This window comes from Brugia malayi (assembly GCF_000002995.4).
Source record: "Brugia malayi strain FR3 genome assembly, contig: Bm_v4_ChrX_scaffold_001, whole genome shotgun sequence".
Lineage (NCBI taxonomy): Eukaryota > Metazoa > Nematoda > Chromadorea > Rhabditida > Onchocercidae > Brugia > Brugia malayi.
The window spans coordinates 17015596-17030872 of NW_025062479.1; the positions used below are offsets into that span (position 1 = coordinate 17015596).

Genomic DNA, 15277 nt, shown 5'->3' on the forward strand with positions numbered 1-15277 from the left:
CCAAATATATTGAAACTTCAGTTTATCATTCATGTAAATCTATTTTTCCGTCTTTTTTTTAAATCTGAAAGTGTTCATGAAAATTCAATTTTCGAAAGTTCCACTATTCAGGTTATACTAGAAGAAAGTGCAGCTTTTAACTCTGCTGAAATTGTACTGAACTATCAATATTAAATTTTGAAGATGGTTAGATGTTGGGATACTTGTTATGCCACAATATGGACTTCAGAATTATTCATCAGTTGGATTCAGAATTATTCATCAGTTGGATTTTGTTGAAGCTAATTAAACCAAGTTGAAAAGATGTTAAGCTGAATTGAATTCATTTAAATCACTCTAGGTGTGATTAAATTATAGTCAAAATAAGCTGGAGATTTGTTGAATTGGAATGGATGTTGAAAAATTCAAAATTAAGCAATAATTTCATGTAATTACGGAAAAGCTATTATTTAAAAATGTCTTTATAAATAAGACATAATCTAAAGAAGGAATAAACGAACTGAAATGATTAATGAGATTCATCGTTCTCTTTTCTTGTCATAATTTATTGAATCAATGAATCAGTCATTTAGTCATTCAGTCAAAATAATCACGTATGTCGTTAATTTTAGGTACTTTTTTTCTCATTACAACCCATCTCCATTTTCTTTCACATTTTTATTCTAATAACTTCCTTACAATTTAATTCTTGCACAGAAAAAAGAATTTTTGCTAGAAACTGCTAATTTTTTCAAATTATTATATTATGAAAACTTTATTAGAAATAGTTTAACTTCCAAATTTCATTTCACAATGTCCTACCAATTATTTATCTGTTTAAGAATACACCATCTGCACAGAATGAATTATTAACAGTATAGAATGTTCTTATTCAAATGTGTGACGAAACATTGTCTTAAAGATGTGTAATTTCATTTTATTGCATATTTCAGCAAACAATTTTGCTCCATTCGGAAAGCAAAGTTTATATTTAAGTGCAGTGAAATTCTATTGCTCATAAATTAGTCGTAAGAGCAATTCATACTTATCTATTAATATTTCACATATAACTATATCCATTCCAATGACTAAAATTCCCAATGATCAAATTATACGAAAGGAATTCGTTAAATTCTTTTTCAAATTCAATTCGATTTATTTTTTATTCTTTCAGAGAAACAAAGGCGACGGTACATAATGTCCAACCAGTACAAAGTAAATAATAGCTTGGATATAAAAAGTATCTATCAGAACGAAATCGATGAATTTAGGAAGCATATGGAACCACTTTTAAAAAAATATCCATGCTATGATACAGATTACGGTTTATTACGTTGGCTTAGAGGATCTAAATTTGATAAAGGTGAAATTGCTGGAATTTCTTATTGTACAATATTTAAGAATTGCCTGAAAAAAACCTGAATTTACCAAATTGCTTCGAAAATTTTTGTGTTTTCTTTGAAAGCGTGTTTTTTTTTTCTTTTTTGGTGGCGAATGTTTGCCTTTGTACTTTCATTTTTCTTTCTTTTATTGTTGGATAAGAGTAGAAATTTAATTAATACTATGTAAGGATGCTAATTAAATATTCTTAAATTTATAGCCTAGCTCTGTCTTTTTTTTTTGTATTCCAGAAGTGGCCGCAGAGAAAATGAAATGGTCTTTAAATACAATAAATGCAGTTGGAACATTTGATAAAGATTTTAGTTCAGTTGAGAAAATCGAAACAATTTTAAAAGCGGCATCACCTTCTGCTGAGTATTTTCCGGGTATTCAAATTAATGTTTTTTATTGACTGGCATGTAAAATCAAGTTAATGGCGCAAGAAGGGTGGGAGTAAAAGTTCCGTTTTTTAAATGAAGTCATTTATCAAAGTAATGTCGGCCATTCGATCGTTTTTTTTTTATAGGTGGTATTATCGGATATGATAAAAATGGATATGTGCTAATTTTACATAATATTGGTAAAGCACATCCACGTAGTCTAATCGGTGCTGAACGGGTATCCCAATTTTATATCAATTCCATATATGGTTACGAAGCAACACAATGCCTAATAAGGTAGGTTGCAAGTTCTTTTGTGTATTGAGATTCATTTTACGACTAAGAATCAAGCGAGATATGATCTGAATGTGTCCACACATTTAAAAATGAATTCATCTGGATGGATGTGCTTCAAATACAATTAGGTTCCATTGACAATGAATAGCAATCAATATCGGTTATTTTGCCAATGTCTGCAAATTAATATGCAAAAATGTGCAAACAATCGATTGAATACCAATATCAGATCGGTTGATAATTAGCATTGCTTTACATAGATCCGAGGAAGCGAAACGCGGATGTAAATTGGGCGCTGTAGTAATCATTGATTTGAGTGGATTCTCATACGATATCGTCTTCCACTTGCCAGCCACAAAGATATATATCTCAGCAATTATAATGTTGCAAGTCCGTTGCTTATCATTTATCATGTGATGATACAATGCTTTATTTATCACGTCTGTAGAGAAGTCCTTTAATGAGAAAATTAAGAAATTAACTCTAGTCAACTGATCCTAAACAAAGTTTTAATTAGGGAAAATAAAATAAAATGATGCCTAATCAGACTTAGAGTGTTATTTTATCCTGTTCTCTGGATACCACCGTAATTCTACGATAGACAAATCTTATAACTTTCTTAATTTGATGACTTGAGCAGTGTATAAATATTGAATGTCCTATAGGAAATTATAGAAAATGGTAATTTCAGCAATGATTACAGGATATGTTTCCGGATGTAGCAGTAAGGTTATATGTTGTCAATACTCCCATAGCTGTGCAATTTCTCCTACGAATGGTTTTAATGAATGTTGCTAAAGTAAAAGAAAGGAATTTGTAGAGTTCAAGTCAATGAAAAGATTGTAATTTCATTGAAAATGTAAAATGAATGAATGTGATAGGAAAAATAATTAGATAACTTTGCATTAGTCAAATATTATTATGTTTTTCCCATACTTAAGTGAAAGAATTTGTTACTTATGGAGCAAATTATATCAAACTAATCATTTGAAGGAAACGGTCAATCTGTTAGAATTTTTGGGTAATGATTGGAAAGATATTTTGGTAGGAAGACATGGAGCGAAATTTTTGCCAAAAAGATACGGTGGTCTGTTGGGTGATGATATTTTTCGAAAAGGAGGCGAGGTTCCGAATTCTGTGTGCGTCTTCATCAATAAATTTTCCATCAATAAATTTTAAAATTGGATTATGAATTTTAAAACTAACTTGCAAATTACTTTTAGTTTAGAAATACGTTACCAGGTTTTAAAAAGCAAAAAAATTCCAAACTTCGCTTATCATCTTCAGCTTTCTTTATAAGATTTTCATGCAGTTCATCATTTAAGAGCACAAATGAACAAAAAGTATGTAGCAGATGAAAAGCTCAAAAAGATTACCGTAAGCGCACGGGATGAAGCAGTAATAAGCATCTGTGTGGAAAAACCCAACTCAAGGCTTTTCTGGTATTTTGTCTGTTCATCTGGTGATATCGATTTTTGCGTGTTGTTCGAGAAGCAAGAGGTATTCACCTGGTTATATTTGTATCACTTATTGATTTAATGTAAATATCTTTTAGATTTCACTGTTACACCCCAATAACTCTGTTCAAAAAATTTTTTGGAAGTATGAGAACTTGAAAAATGAAAGATCGAAGAGAAATGTGTCTCATTATATTTTTAAATGACCGGAGTGTACACAATCTCGTGTGGACAGTTACAGCTTATGCGACAATAGAAAAGTCTAAAATATGACACACAGTGTCGGTTAACTACTTTCTGTAAACATACCGCATTGAACTCTATAATCTTGGTGAAGTTTCCATTTTTTTAAGGTTTGGCCACGTTTCCGGATTTATACTGAATTTACAGCAGAATACAATGAAATTGTTTGCAAAGAAGTTGGTACATATCAACTGCTATTCTCCAATAAACATGGACGCGTATGGAGTAAATGTATTCAGTATTACATTGACGTTAAACAGCCTCTGGCTTAAGTGGAAAACATAGCTTGTTAGAAGTATGACAAAAATTACACCATGACTAAATATTTAATTTTCATTTTTCAATTTTATGGATAGGGATGGCAAGAATATCACACTGGAGCCTCGAGATATCTTATTAGTTTTTAAAACTTTCGCAAGTAATAAAGCTTTATTAAAATATGAGTAGCACCGATATAGCAGATGTTTATGTAAAAACTTTAAAGTCATGCGCTTTCAATTGGGACTATTTTCAAAATCAATTTTCAAAATCAAAATCAATTCTTCACAAGTTAAAAGAATTTAATCGACTTGAATTTTTGTCGTTTCGCAAGAAATTTTTCGTTCAACAAATCGTTATTGCACCTTTTCACTCTTATTGTAGCTACCTGATAAGTTTTAGGAGAGAATGATATATTAAAGTCCTGAAGCGCATGGCCTATTTATTCCAAATAACAGTTGCAATGCTTTTTGATTCTAGCTGTATGCGGAGGGCCAAGCCATTTTTAGCTTTATCTTCGACCGAAAATGTCACTGATTTATTACCACGATTCAAAAGTACTAATACTTGTTGGTGCGCTGGAGTAACGAATGCAACTCCTTCATACAAAACCGGCTTCATGTAAAAATGCAATTCAATTCGAACTGAACCCGGTGGAATGAATTTACTGAAATTTTTTGCCTTTAATTTAAAAATGCAGAAAATGAGACTTGATTCCCACAATCATTACAATACTATGTTTTTAAGCGGTCTTTATAAATCGTGAAATTGAGAAGAGAACCAAGCCGGGAAATTTTTTTTTCTTTGCATAAGAAAGCATAACTGCCCTCTTTTAAATGACTAACGTTTTCTTTTAAATCACTACTTACTTTAAACTGAATTTTTTTGGTTTTTTTTTCTGCTTCTGATTTTTTAAAAAAATAATTCGTCTTGCGTTTATTCTGCTTCTGCTTTAAATTTAAAAATTTTTTGTTTTTGAATTCCTACTTTTCTTAATTTTTGCATATATGCCACATTAGTAAGTGAACAGATATTCTAAATAACAGTAGTACTATTAGCAGATGCACCATACTGGATAGTATATTAAAAATTCAAATTTTCGAGGAAAAACGAATGTTACCTGAAATGTCCCATAACGTAAAACATAGGTTGCTTGTAAAACTCATCAGCAGTTGCATTTATTATTATTGGTGCATCTACATAATTTTTGACAAAGCTCGGTCCACCGTTTAAATTAAGACAGAGATTCCAATCAGTCCACCCAGACACCCAGTGAGAAAGATCCTAAAATTCCTGAGATTAACGAAAGCCTGACTTACAGTAATATCGTTTCTGCTAAACTGCTTAACTTTATCAGCTTTTCATATTTTTTTGCAAGTATTTCTCTGAAAACTATTCAATACCTTTTCAGAATGAAGAATCTAACATGGTCACAAATCATGTTTTTTTTTTTGAATCATTCTGATATTGAGCTGCTTGTTAAAGGTTGACAGTTAATTAAAAATTCATAATGCTAAAAGGAAAATTTCAAAAGATAAGATTTTCCGAGCTAAAATGGAAATCACACTACTGATACTCAAATGTATAAAGGATGTAATATAAATAATCGACAAGACAGGTGCAGGAAATACTGCTTTTATAGGGAAATTTTAACATACCTGAATGATATCGTGAGCATACATCTCTCCGCGTGACCAATCTCCCAGAAGCGGACTATGTTCAAAAGGTTTGAATCCAGTACACGCCTGAATAGAAATTCTCTTCAGTTCTTCCGTGTAGCTAATAGACTCTTACACTATTGCATTTATGCAGTCATTGTGAGATGAACGATCTTTGAAAGTTTTATGGAAAATTTTGTGCAGAAACCTCAGTCCCGAAGATAAACTTATTTGGATGACGACTGTGTGTTTCAGAAAGTTGTGACACCGGCACAAAATCGTTATACCAATGCACTGCTATGCCAGATATGTATTGAGCAGCTTCCTTATCTTTAAGGACCTGAAATGACAATACTTTTTTATCCAGTCATGATCACGCCTCACTTCTTAAAATAGAACCTTTGATAATACTGAACTTAGCAACCAAACTGATGATTTCAGGTTTAAACAGAACCCATACCTAACGATAATATAATCAAAAAATCTTAATTAGCTGCCAAGCTAATTATATTATTGAACGACCGAATAAAATGTAAGTATAAATAAGTACCACATCAGCCCAAATTGGCAGCTGTGTTCGTTGGTCATCCATTATCATTAACGATATATTCCGACCCACTTCACTTCTTCGTAACGCTGGACCAAGATGATTTTTTATAAAATCGCTAGAAAGTGATATCAGAAATTGTGCTTTATCAAAGGACCTCATGAAGCATACGATCATCCATCTTTGGTAGTCATTAAGAAAGAATATAATTATAAGCTATCAAAGATTTGACCAAAAAGCTCTTGGGGTTCACCTGTCGGAAAAACCAAATTATAACATTTACATTAAACCCATAGAACTAAAGATTGTTTTATTTGAAAATTCCTTAAACAAATGATCTAATGTAAAAAATCATTTATCTAACATTCATCTTCCATGTAGCTAAGTATATTGTTTGTGAACAAAGAATAGTGCTGAAATTAATCCCAGATTAAATTATTTACAATTACCAGCTCTTTATTTAGTTGACTTTTTTTGCTGTTTTCGTTCTTTCCTAACTATAAATTATATTCAAATTTGACAAGGTTAACAATTTTTTGTTTAACTGACCTCCTCTATGTATATAAATCATGCGTCTTGTTATGAGTTAATACTTACTATATAAGGAGCTGTACTCCTTACTGGGGTTAGATTTTCTGAAAGGCAATTTCGCATTCACTGCTCTCTTATAACAAAAGCTTCCTAATATTGTTCAATAACGATAATCTTTATCTTAAAAAAAATAAAGATTGGTCAGACGTCGCCTTCTCTGCAAAGCATTAACTATTCGGCTCTACAATCAACTTGAATCAGACCCTATTCCCGACATCATCTACCTATGAAACAATCATAGTAGATGAATCGCTTTGTGTTTCATTTTGTTTTGATTAAAAGATTATTAAGCAACCAAAGAAGGATATAAAAATACCCTTCAGCTTTGGGACTAAAATACATTGTTTGCCACTTGTACGACAGATCAATGCCAGATACCGGTTCGTTTTGAACAGTAAGTCCCCAAAATGTTACGCCATTCTTCTTGTATGTCTCAAGAAATCTGAAAGAGAATGAATATAGGTTTGGCCATAGTTATCTAATTCAGAGCAGGAATATTACATGGCATATACAAATGATGACAAGAAGTTAATGCTTACTTCACATAGTGGTTAGCCCATGTCACATGATATGACCCATTAGGAGGCCCACGTAACGTTCCGCCACCAATCATTTGTCCACTTGTTTTCATCCATCCTGGTGCTGACCATGGAGAAGCGAATAATTTGAGTACACCATCTGTTAAGCTTACTGCTTGCTTGATATAAGGAATCTGAACTGAAAATTTGCATTGAAGGTAGACAGTCACTATTTTAGATTAAGAAAATTGAAGTGTGACTAAGAAATCTCAAGGAAGAGCGTCATTCCGCATATACATGAATCATAGCAACTTATCAACTTACTTTGAACTTGAAATCTTCTTCAGCCAGTGAGAAATTGGTAAGAGCAAAATCATTCGGTGAATCATCATATGAATATGCATGAGTTGAGAAATCAGTACTTGCAATCGGCACTCTGCCAATCGTATATTGTATACCTCAAAATGTATATTCTATCTCGGTGGAATAAAAATGTAAGGCCAGCCTTCCTGGAAGTTATACAAATTTATTTATTATCATCTATACTAATGAATATTACCTGTCTTCCCAAAATAGGACTGCAACAGATGGTTTCGAGCTGACACACTCAACGAGTCGATATTAATACCGGCCGCATCAGTGAATGCTCCACCAAATCCAATTATTGTTTGGAACCGTATCTTACTATCAGTTCCCAAGCGAATGACTCCGGTTCCTACAACTCATTTCTTGAAATCAAGAAAAAACCAAAAACCAAAAAATTACTATATATCTGTAAAATTTATTAAAACTAGGAAATATTTATAACTTTTATGACTATGACATACAGTAATCCATAAATCAATTTTGTTTAATTATAAGATTATTTCATGAACCTATTTTAAAGCCATCATTTCGAAGGAAAAATAGAACATTTAATTGTAACGAAGAATTATTAACACTATAAGGGATTTTTTACATGATCAATTCTAGCCACTAGCACAGATTTTGTCCTAAAAAATTAGCAAAAAATTCTTAAAATGTAATGTGTGAGAACATTCATAAGAGGCCAAATGTAATGTGAATATGATAGTAGAGTATATTTAATATTTTAAATATTGGATTCAATCCCGGATAAAGGAAAAATTTAATGCAATTTAGCTCTGATTGCACTAACTTTTGCACTCCGATATTATCAATGTCATTCAGTGATGTCTTCTTAAATGTAACAAATTCCAGTACCGTAATGGGAGTGATGATTACAAACTGAGAGATTCTTCAGTGACAGAAAACATCTGAATTTATGGTGATGAGGGAGGAAGTTATCAAGGCAAAGATTATAAATACTGTATTTCACTTTGCAAGAGGAAAGTGAGTTAGGTGAGGAAATATATCTTATTGCATATATCCTATGAAATATAATTTACATCTTATTGCTATTAGCGAATTTCATTTCCCACAATATATTATTACTTTCTCTCTTCAATAAAGGAATCAAAAAAATTCGAACTTATTGGCATGTGAAGCAATCACAGAATTAAAATATTTCGAAGAGTAACTACTTCAGATCCATTCATTTTCTAAAATGACTGAGTGTGACATTAAGGACAGACAACGCCTCCTCTGTAAAATTTTTGAAGTGAAGTGTCACCATTTGTTTTTTTTCCGAATGAAGAGACAGTATATTCGAAACGCTTTCCGCGTTGGTTCGTTTTATAGATGACTGCCTGCAGCGATTTCAAGTTACCCACTTTTGGTACATCATCACAGTATGTCGCGTTGCATACACAAACTATATTTTCCTTGTTTCCATAATATCGGTGCCGGCATTTTCGGACTTCTATACCTAGAATTTGAATGAACAGATTCCAGAATTACCAGCTTAAAGTTTTAGAAAAGATGAAAGAATGACTAAAAAGTAATGTGTACACTGACAATGAGCATTTCCTGTGAAATCAGTTGATGTTATTTACTGACGTATGTAATTAATATCATTTTTATGCCGCCGTATAAACATTTACCTAAGTTCAACAGATAAACAAATGAAAAAAATTCAAATAAAAACGGATCTTAACACCTGAATGTCCCCATCAATACATAATCCATAATCTGGTACAGAGAATCCAAATATTTCAATATCATTAAAATATCGTTTTTCTATTTTTTCCCTGTATTAATTGCATCAAAGGCACATAACAGTAATAGCCAAATAATAGAATAAATTACTTACCGGAGTACGTTTTACAGGGAAGCAGCAAAAACAAGCAAAGGACGAAAAGTGAAGCACTTCGAAAATTACAAACGAATGGTATATCCATCTAACGAGAGATTAGACTTGAAAGTAGGATTCCAGTGAATCAAATCACTGCACCGTCTCCGATGTAAGATCAGTTGCTGCCTGCTATTAATGCATCACATCATCAATTTCATTCTCTTGCAACAACTGTCTCCAACCCTTCTCTCCCCTTTGAACAGTTCCCAGGTCGCGCAAAGAACTCTTGAAAGATCGCAGAAACCCTGATTTCCCGTGGGAATTGACCGTCCACTATTTCTAACCATACGTATGCCATCATACCACACCTGTTCATTTCTTTCTTCCATCCTCTCTTTTTCTTTTTATCTTAGAATTTTCACAAACTATCAAAATTCATTATTATCTTTGTTACGCCGGTTTTATTACTTTGTTTAAAAGAACAATAAGTTACTTAACAAAAAGAATAACTACTTTATTTTAACTTATTCAATTTCAAACTTTCCTGAGGATTAAAATTCTCAGATTCCGATAAAGATTTAAAAGAAATTTTATGGTGACCGTTAATCATTTCACGAAAGATTCGGCCTAAAATTTAGGCTTTTTTTTTTTTTTGCATAAATTTTATTTTTATGAAATTCTCTAATTCTATTCAATTTCTATTCAAGTTTTTCATCCTTCTTTTATTGATTCAATATTACCATAATTTTGCGTTACTGAAAAAAAAAAAAACGAATAGGGTTTGAGGTAGAAGAATGGTTTTGAGTTAATACTTCAACAATTAAGCCAAGAAAATATAGAAAAAGAACCAACTTAACAATTAATTTAAACAGCAGTGAAATTACTTCAATTACCTAATAAATTGCTTCCTATCAAAAGAAATAATCTAAATATTGTCGTAAAAGCTGAGATAATAAAGGCAAACAGCAGATAATATTTAAAGCAGATTGACATGCATACTTCCGGAAATTTAGTTAAGGAATTTAACCAAAATTGTAGATTGCAGCTGAAATCTAAGCGGGCAAGCAATCAAGAAGCGAAAGTATGGAAAACGAGTTGTAATGACTTTAACTCTTTATATATTGGAGAACGAGCACTGTGTTATAATGCTGTCGAAATGAAATATAACTTATCGACTCATTTTAAGATTCCCTCACAATTGGATTATAGCACCACTCAACAAAATCTTTATTTCAACTATTCCTTTGTACCAGTTAATACAGAAGGACTTTACCATCAACCTATTAACTTCAGATTCTGTTTCCGTTTATCTCTTCATTATTTTCCTCCTTATCATCACTAGGCGCTTCCTGTGCCCTTTTTTAATGTTTTGCATCTAATTTCATCTTTATAGTTTCCTAGATTGTAGGGATGGCTAAGTGATCCGATTTAGCAACTGGGTGCGCTTTTCCTTTCCAAAAAGATTTAATGTGAGACTTTTGAAATTCTGGCGGGTTGTCTTCTTTAATGATTGATTTAAAAGTGTTTCAACGGCAGAAAGGTACGCTGAGCACATAAGTTTTACTCAGGCTGAATTCGTTTCACTTTGACTGTGTTCTTGTTTGAGTAAAGCTACCTGTCCCTCGTATCTCATCATCTTATCCTCATCGAATGAAACATCAGACGAATCGAGCACTCATTCCTGACATCTAGAAACGATGCAATCAAAGTCACCATGATACAATGATGTCTCGGGAAGAATTCTATCCCTCTGTAAACACTGCACTATCCAGAAAGACGAAAGATCGTTATCACTTTAATAGTTGGGATGTTATTGCCGAAGAGAGATGAAAGATCGATAGGGACAAGCAAAGTAGTAGTGAGTGTATCTGCAATAAATAGTGGAAGAAATTAGGGTTAGAATGGGAAATAAGTGCTTTGTGATAGTTTGAGGTGAAGAGGGATGCGGTTTCTTCTTTCACTTAGATTTATTTTTTAAATAAATTCATTTAATTCCTTTGATTAGATACTCAAAATTTAAACTGTTTAAAACTTGGCTCTTTCTTGAATTTCAAAATTTGGTTGTTTTTTGGTATCTTTCTCATTCATGCATTAGATCCTTCCCAGAACTTTACCAAATAACTTGCAGATTCCAGAGATTGAATGTGTCAGGACACACCGTTATCCTGTGAAGAAAAATTGGGCGATATCGAACAGTTTCGGAAACGTATGGCACCAATCTTAGATAAATATCCATCTTACAACACGCTGTTTACACTGGATCGATGGCTTCGTTCATACGATAATGATATAGGTCAGTACTTACTATTAAGTAATCTGTAATCTGCAACTGTTTTGTCTTCTGGTTTTTCACTCGACTAGAGTTAGAAATTATAATTTTGTGTAAGATAGATAGTAAATACAGAAGATCTTTAGGTTTAATTGGATACACACTACAGCTAACAGATAAGCAGAAATTTTTTCCATTCTAAAATTTAATGCGCAAATGCTGCCAGTTAGCCGAATTAATTTGCAGAAGAAGCAGCTAAACGAATGACACGAGCTTTGAAAAATCTCTATGCTCTTGATGCATGCAGAGAGTACGACAGTGTAGAATCATTGAATGATTTCTTACATTCGATAAGTCGAGCTGCTGAATATTTTCCAGGTTAAAATTGATTTGGCTGAGTAGGACGAGTTCACTTCAATTTCCATGCGACGTATTAAAATCTAATATTTTCCAGCTTGATACGTTTTTAATTCTTTTATATAAACGAAATATATTGATAGCTGTAATGGTAAGCGATTTGCTGGCTTTTTAGTGATTTAAGTCACATTTACAAATTCTATAAGTTCCTTCTTTACGCCTAACTTAGAGGTAGAATTGTTATGAAAAATGTAATAATAAACAGTAGTCCACTTTTCAGGTGGCATTATGGGTCCTGATAAGCACGGAAATCTTATTCTCGTACAACCGATGGGTCGTGCTCGGCCAAGAACATTGATGCGTTTGGGACGTGTGTCTGATCTTTATAAAGCATCAGTTTTGGAAACAGAAGCTTGCATGTATTTTTTGAGGTACATGATTTTTATTATTTGTTTAGTTTTTGTTAAGCTGTCTTTCAGAAGAATGAATAAAATAAAATTAATGAGGCACAAAGAATGGTTTATATTTGGTAGCATAGGTCTATCTTGATCGCAGTTAGTGGTATGGAGTTACCTTTTCTCGATATTTATTGGAAAATATCAGACAAAGTTTATTCTAAATTTTTATTTCCTAAATCAACTCCTGTGTTTTCACAGAAAAGAGGAAGCTATTAGAGGACATCAGCTCAGTATTATTTTCATTTTGGATCTCGCTGATTTATCTCTGGAAGCAATTTATATGCCTGCTGTGAAAGCATACATAAACGTTTTGAATGTGTTACAGGTTTATTTGTATTTTATTTACTAAAATTTCAGCATTTTTTTTTTCTGTTTGATTAACAAATCAGATTATGAAATCATATGTCGTTACATCTCGACAATCAGTTAAATTGCTTTTCTGCTGATATAAATTGGGAAGAAAATTGGAAAAATACTGTCGGTTCTGATTATTATTTATTAAGGTTTATGCAGTTTGAACTTCTAATTTTTTATTTTTTTTCACAATTCAACTGCGATATATTTTCCAAAACATTTTGCACTGTCTTCTGTATCGATTACGATGAGTAAGGTGCTCAGTAGAATTCATACTTTCTGTTAAAATATTTGCCCGTGATTTTTTCCTTTAGCTTATGTTCTTCGCATCATTTTAAGATTTTATCACTCAGCATGAAATTTTTATAACATGAAAAGAAAATTCTTCACCGTTTCAGTATTTATTCCCAAATTCGATCAAAAAGGTATACGTGATCAATTCTCCTTCTATGATCAATGTTCTTTTCAATATGGTAAAACGAGTGCTTTCCAAAGTAAGATAAATTAAAGTGGGAAATTTTTTGAAAATATTTCACATAAAGGCTTTAAATTGATGAATAATAGACGAATTAGTCGAATATTACTATTTTGCTGTCATAATTTATTGAGGTGCATAACTTTTTTTGATTCATTTATTTTCCTGAAAAAATTCTTTTCTCAGAAATTTGACAAAATTTCTACAGATTAGAGATAAATTAATAATCTTTTATTCAGAGAATGATTGAAAATGTGGAATTTATTGGCAGTGATTGGAAGCAGCGGCTAAGGGATGAGCTAGGTGAAGAAAATATTTTTCAATATTGGGGTGGCACGAAAGAAGCTTCAAAAGAAACGGGTACAATACGCATGGGTGGCGAAGTACCTGCTCATTTGAGGTGATTTTGTTTTTCATTTCATCTTTGGTAAATGATAAGTTGTATCGTTATATTGTTATAGATGTTGATGATGCTTTTGTACGCAATACTAAAATTCTCCAAAGTGATGATCTTCATTCGCTTGTTTCTTTAGGGATAAAAATCTAAATTCCAGATCTTCAAAAAAAAAAAAATTATCAAAAGACTTTTTTTTTAAAAAAAAAAAAAAAAAAAGAAAACTTGGAGCTATTCTTATAGTGAGTTTTTAAATGAAACGCTCTGACGCTAGTATTGTGGAATTCTGGAACTTATAAGCTGTGCTGTGGTTTGGTTAGTTTCAACAGCAAAAACTCTATTACTTTCGAAAGTTAATTTGCAGGGAAGAAATTTTAAAAACACTGAAGTTTATTCCTGATGACCAATTAATAAAAACAACGATTCCAGCCAACGGGAGGCTGGAGGTTCCAGTTCATGTTCTGCAGTCAAATTCATTATTGCAATGGTATTTCATTCTAAATTCTGGGGACATTGACTTCAGAATTACATATGGTGAGGAAGAGGAGGAGGTGTGTATTATTATAACTTTCTATAAAGTTTATTGTCTTATCTTTCTTTTCGGAAATTTATTTCCAATAATTTTTTTTTGCACTCTTGATTCATAATGAAAAAGACAAATATATTTCTCTGAATTGAATTTCTATTTCTTTATTATACGTTATCGTTCAGCTTTTGTTAAATCATCATCCATCAATGAGGAGACCAAAATTAGCAAAATCAGAAATTTAGAAAAGGCAGCCTTTTTTTATAAACTTTCTAGTTGATTAAGAATTTCTATTAATTTCTCAGATCTGGCCGCGTTTCCGTCTATCAACCGAATTTGTCCCGGAATATGGTGAATTGCTGTGCCATCAGAAAGGGACTTACATTCTTCATTTCTATAGCGCGGCAAAATTATTTAATAAAATACTTGCATATAATATTTCGGTAAAGGGTCCGTAAAATCCACTAAAGAAAACTCTTACTAGTAGTTCAAAGATCATGGCATTCTATAAGTTGTTGTTAGGTCAAAGGCTTGTATCGAAGGCTAAGAAGAAAGAGTTTTTGAGATTTATATGGGATATTTTCTAATGTCTCATATAAGCATTAAATTTCTTTCTAGTTCTTGGATTTTTAAGACGTTTTGTAGACAAGTGAAATTCTCAAAACGTTTATTCTTGAACTGTCTTTATAATCTTTACATTTTCGCTGCTTGAATATATTTGAGACCATATATGTAGATTATTCTGTAATTTATGTATTGTTTTGTTATATTGTTTCGACGTTTTCAGTTTTAATTGTTGGTGTTTCTTTCAGATGTTGTATTTAGGCAAGTATCTTACCCTAAAATAAGCTAGGAAGGGTAGAGATGAAACGAAATCGAAGCAGTTGGATGTTTTGACATAAACTTTTAACCATATTTTCAGTGTTGTTAACTCAGAAGGCAAAT

The 15277-nt window shown here is 32.0% G+C and overlaps 3 protein-coding genes across 5 annotated transcripts; 2 read left to right on the top strand and 1 right to left on the bottom strand.

Moving 5' to 3' along the window:
* Positions 1 to 1176: 1176 nt before the first annotated feature.
* Bma-cgr-1.2 (Uncharacterized protein) lies at positions 1177 to 4008 on the top strand (the record flags this gene model as incomplete). 2 transcript variants are annotated; one of them, XM_001897879.1, is made up of 8 exons in its annotated part: positions 1177 to 1342; positions 1611 to 1745; positions 1886 to 2036; positions 2297 to 2426; positions 2740 to 2835; positions 3030 to 3175; positions 3362 to 3536; positions 3847 to 4008. In XM_001897879.1, 8 exons carry the CDS (start codon positions 1177 to 1179, stop codon positions 4006 to 4008), a joined length of 1161 nt encoding a protein of 386 aa, XP_001897914.1. The 2 variants fall into 2 exon arrangements, with proteins under 2 accessions (XP_001897914.1, XP_042931074.1); XM_043075140.1 differs by lacking the exon at positions 2740 to 2835.
* A 424-nt stretch (positions 4009 to 4432) lies between these two features.
* Bm6281 (Uncharacterized protein) lies at positions 4433 to 9605 on the bottom strand (the record flags this gene model as incomplete). Of its 2 annotated transcripts, none has more annotated exons than XM_043075141.1 (11): positions 4433 to 4661; positions 5115 to 5278; positions 5653 to 5739; positions 5861 to 5992; positions 6203 to 6317; positions 7107 to 7232; positions 7330 to 7502; positions 7633 to 7766; positions 7868 to 8023; positions 8939 to 9127; positions 9518 to 9605. In XM_043075141.1, 11 exons carry the CDS (start codon positions 9603 to 9605, stop codon positions 4433 to 4435), a joined length of 1593 nt encoding a protein of 530 aa, XP_042931075.1. The 2 variants fall into 2 exon arrangements, with proteins under 2 accessions (XP_042931075.1, XP_042931076.1); XM_043075142.1 differs by having other exon boundaries at positions 8939 to 9133.
* A 2036-nt stretch (positions 9606 to 11641) lies between these two features.
* Bma-cgr-1.1 (Uncharacterized protein) lies at positions 11642 to 14790 on the top strand (the record flags this gene model as incomplete). Its single annotated transcript, XM_043075143.1, has 8 exons — positions 11642 to 11792; positions 12015 to 12146; positions 12406 to 12556; positions 12782 to 12908; positions 13336 to 13431; positions 13652 to 13812; positions 14171 to 14357; positions 14638 to 14790. The coding sequence occupies 8 exons, from the start codon at positions 11642 to 11644 to the stop codon at positions 14788 to 14790; spliced, it is 1158 nt and encodes a 385-aa protein (XP_042931077.1).
* Between the last annotated feature and the right edge of the window lie 487 nt (positions 14791 to 15277).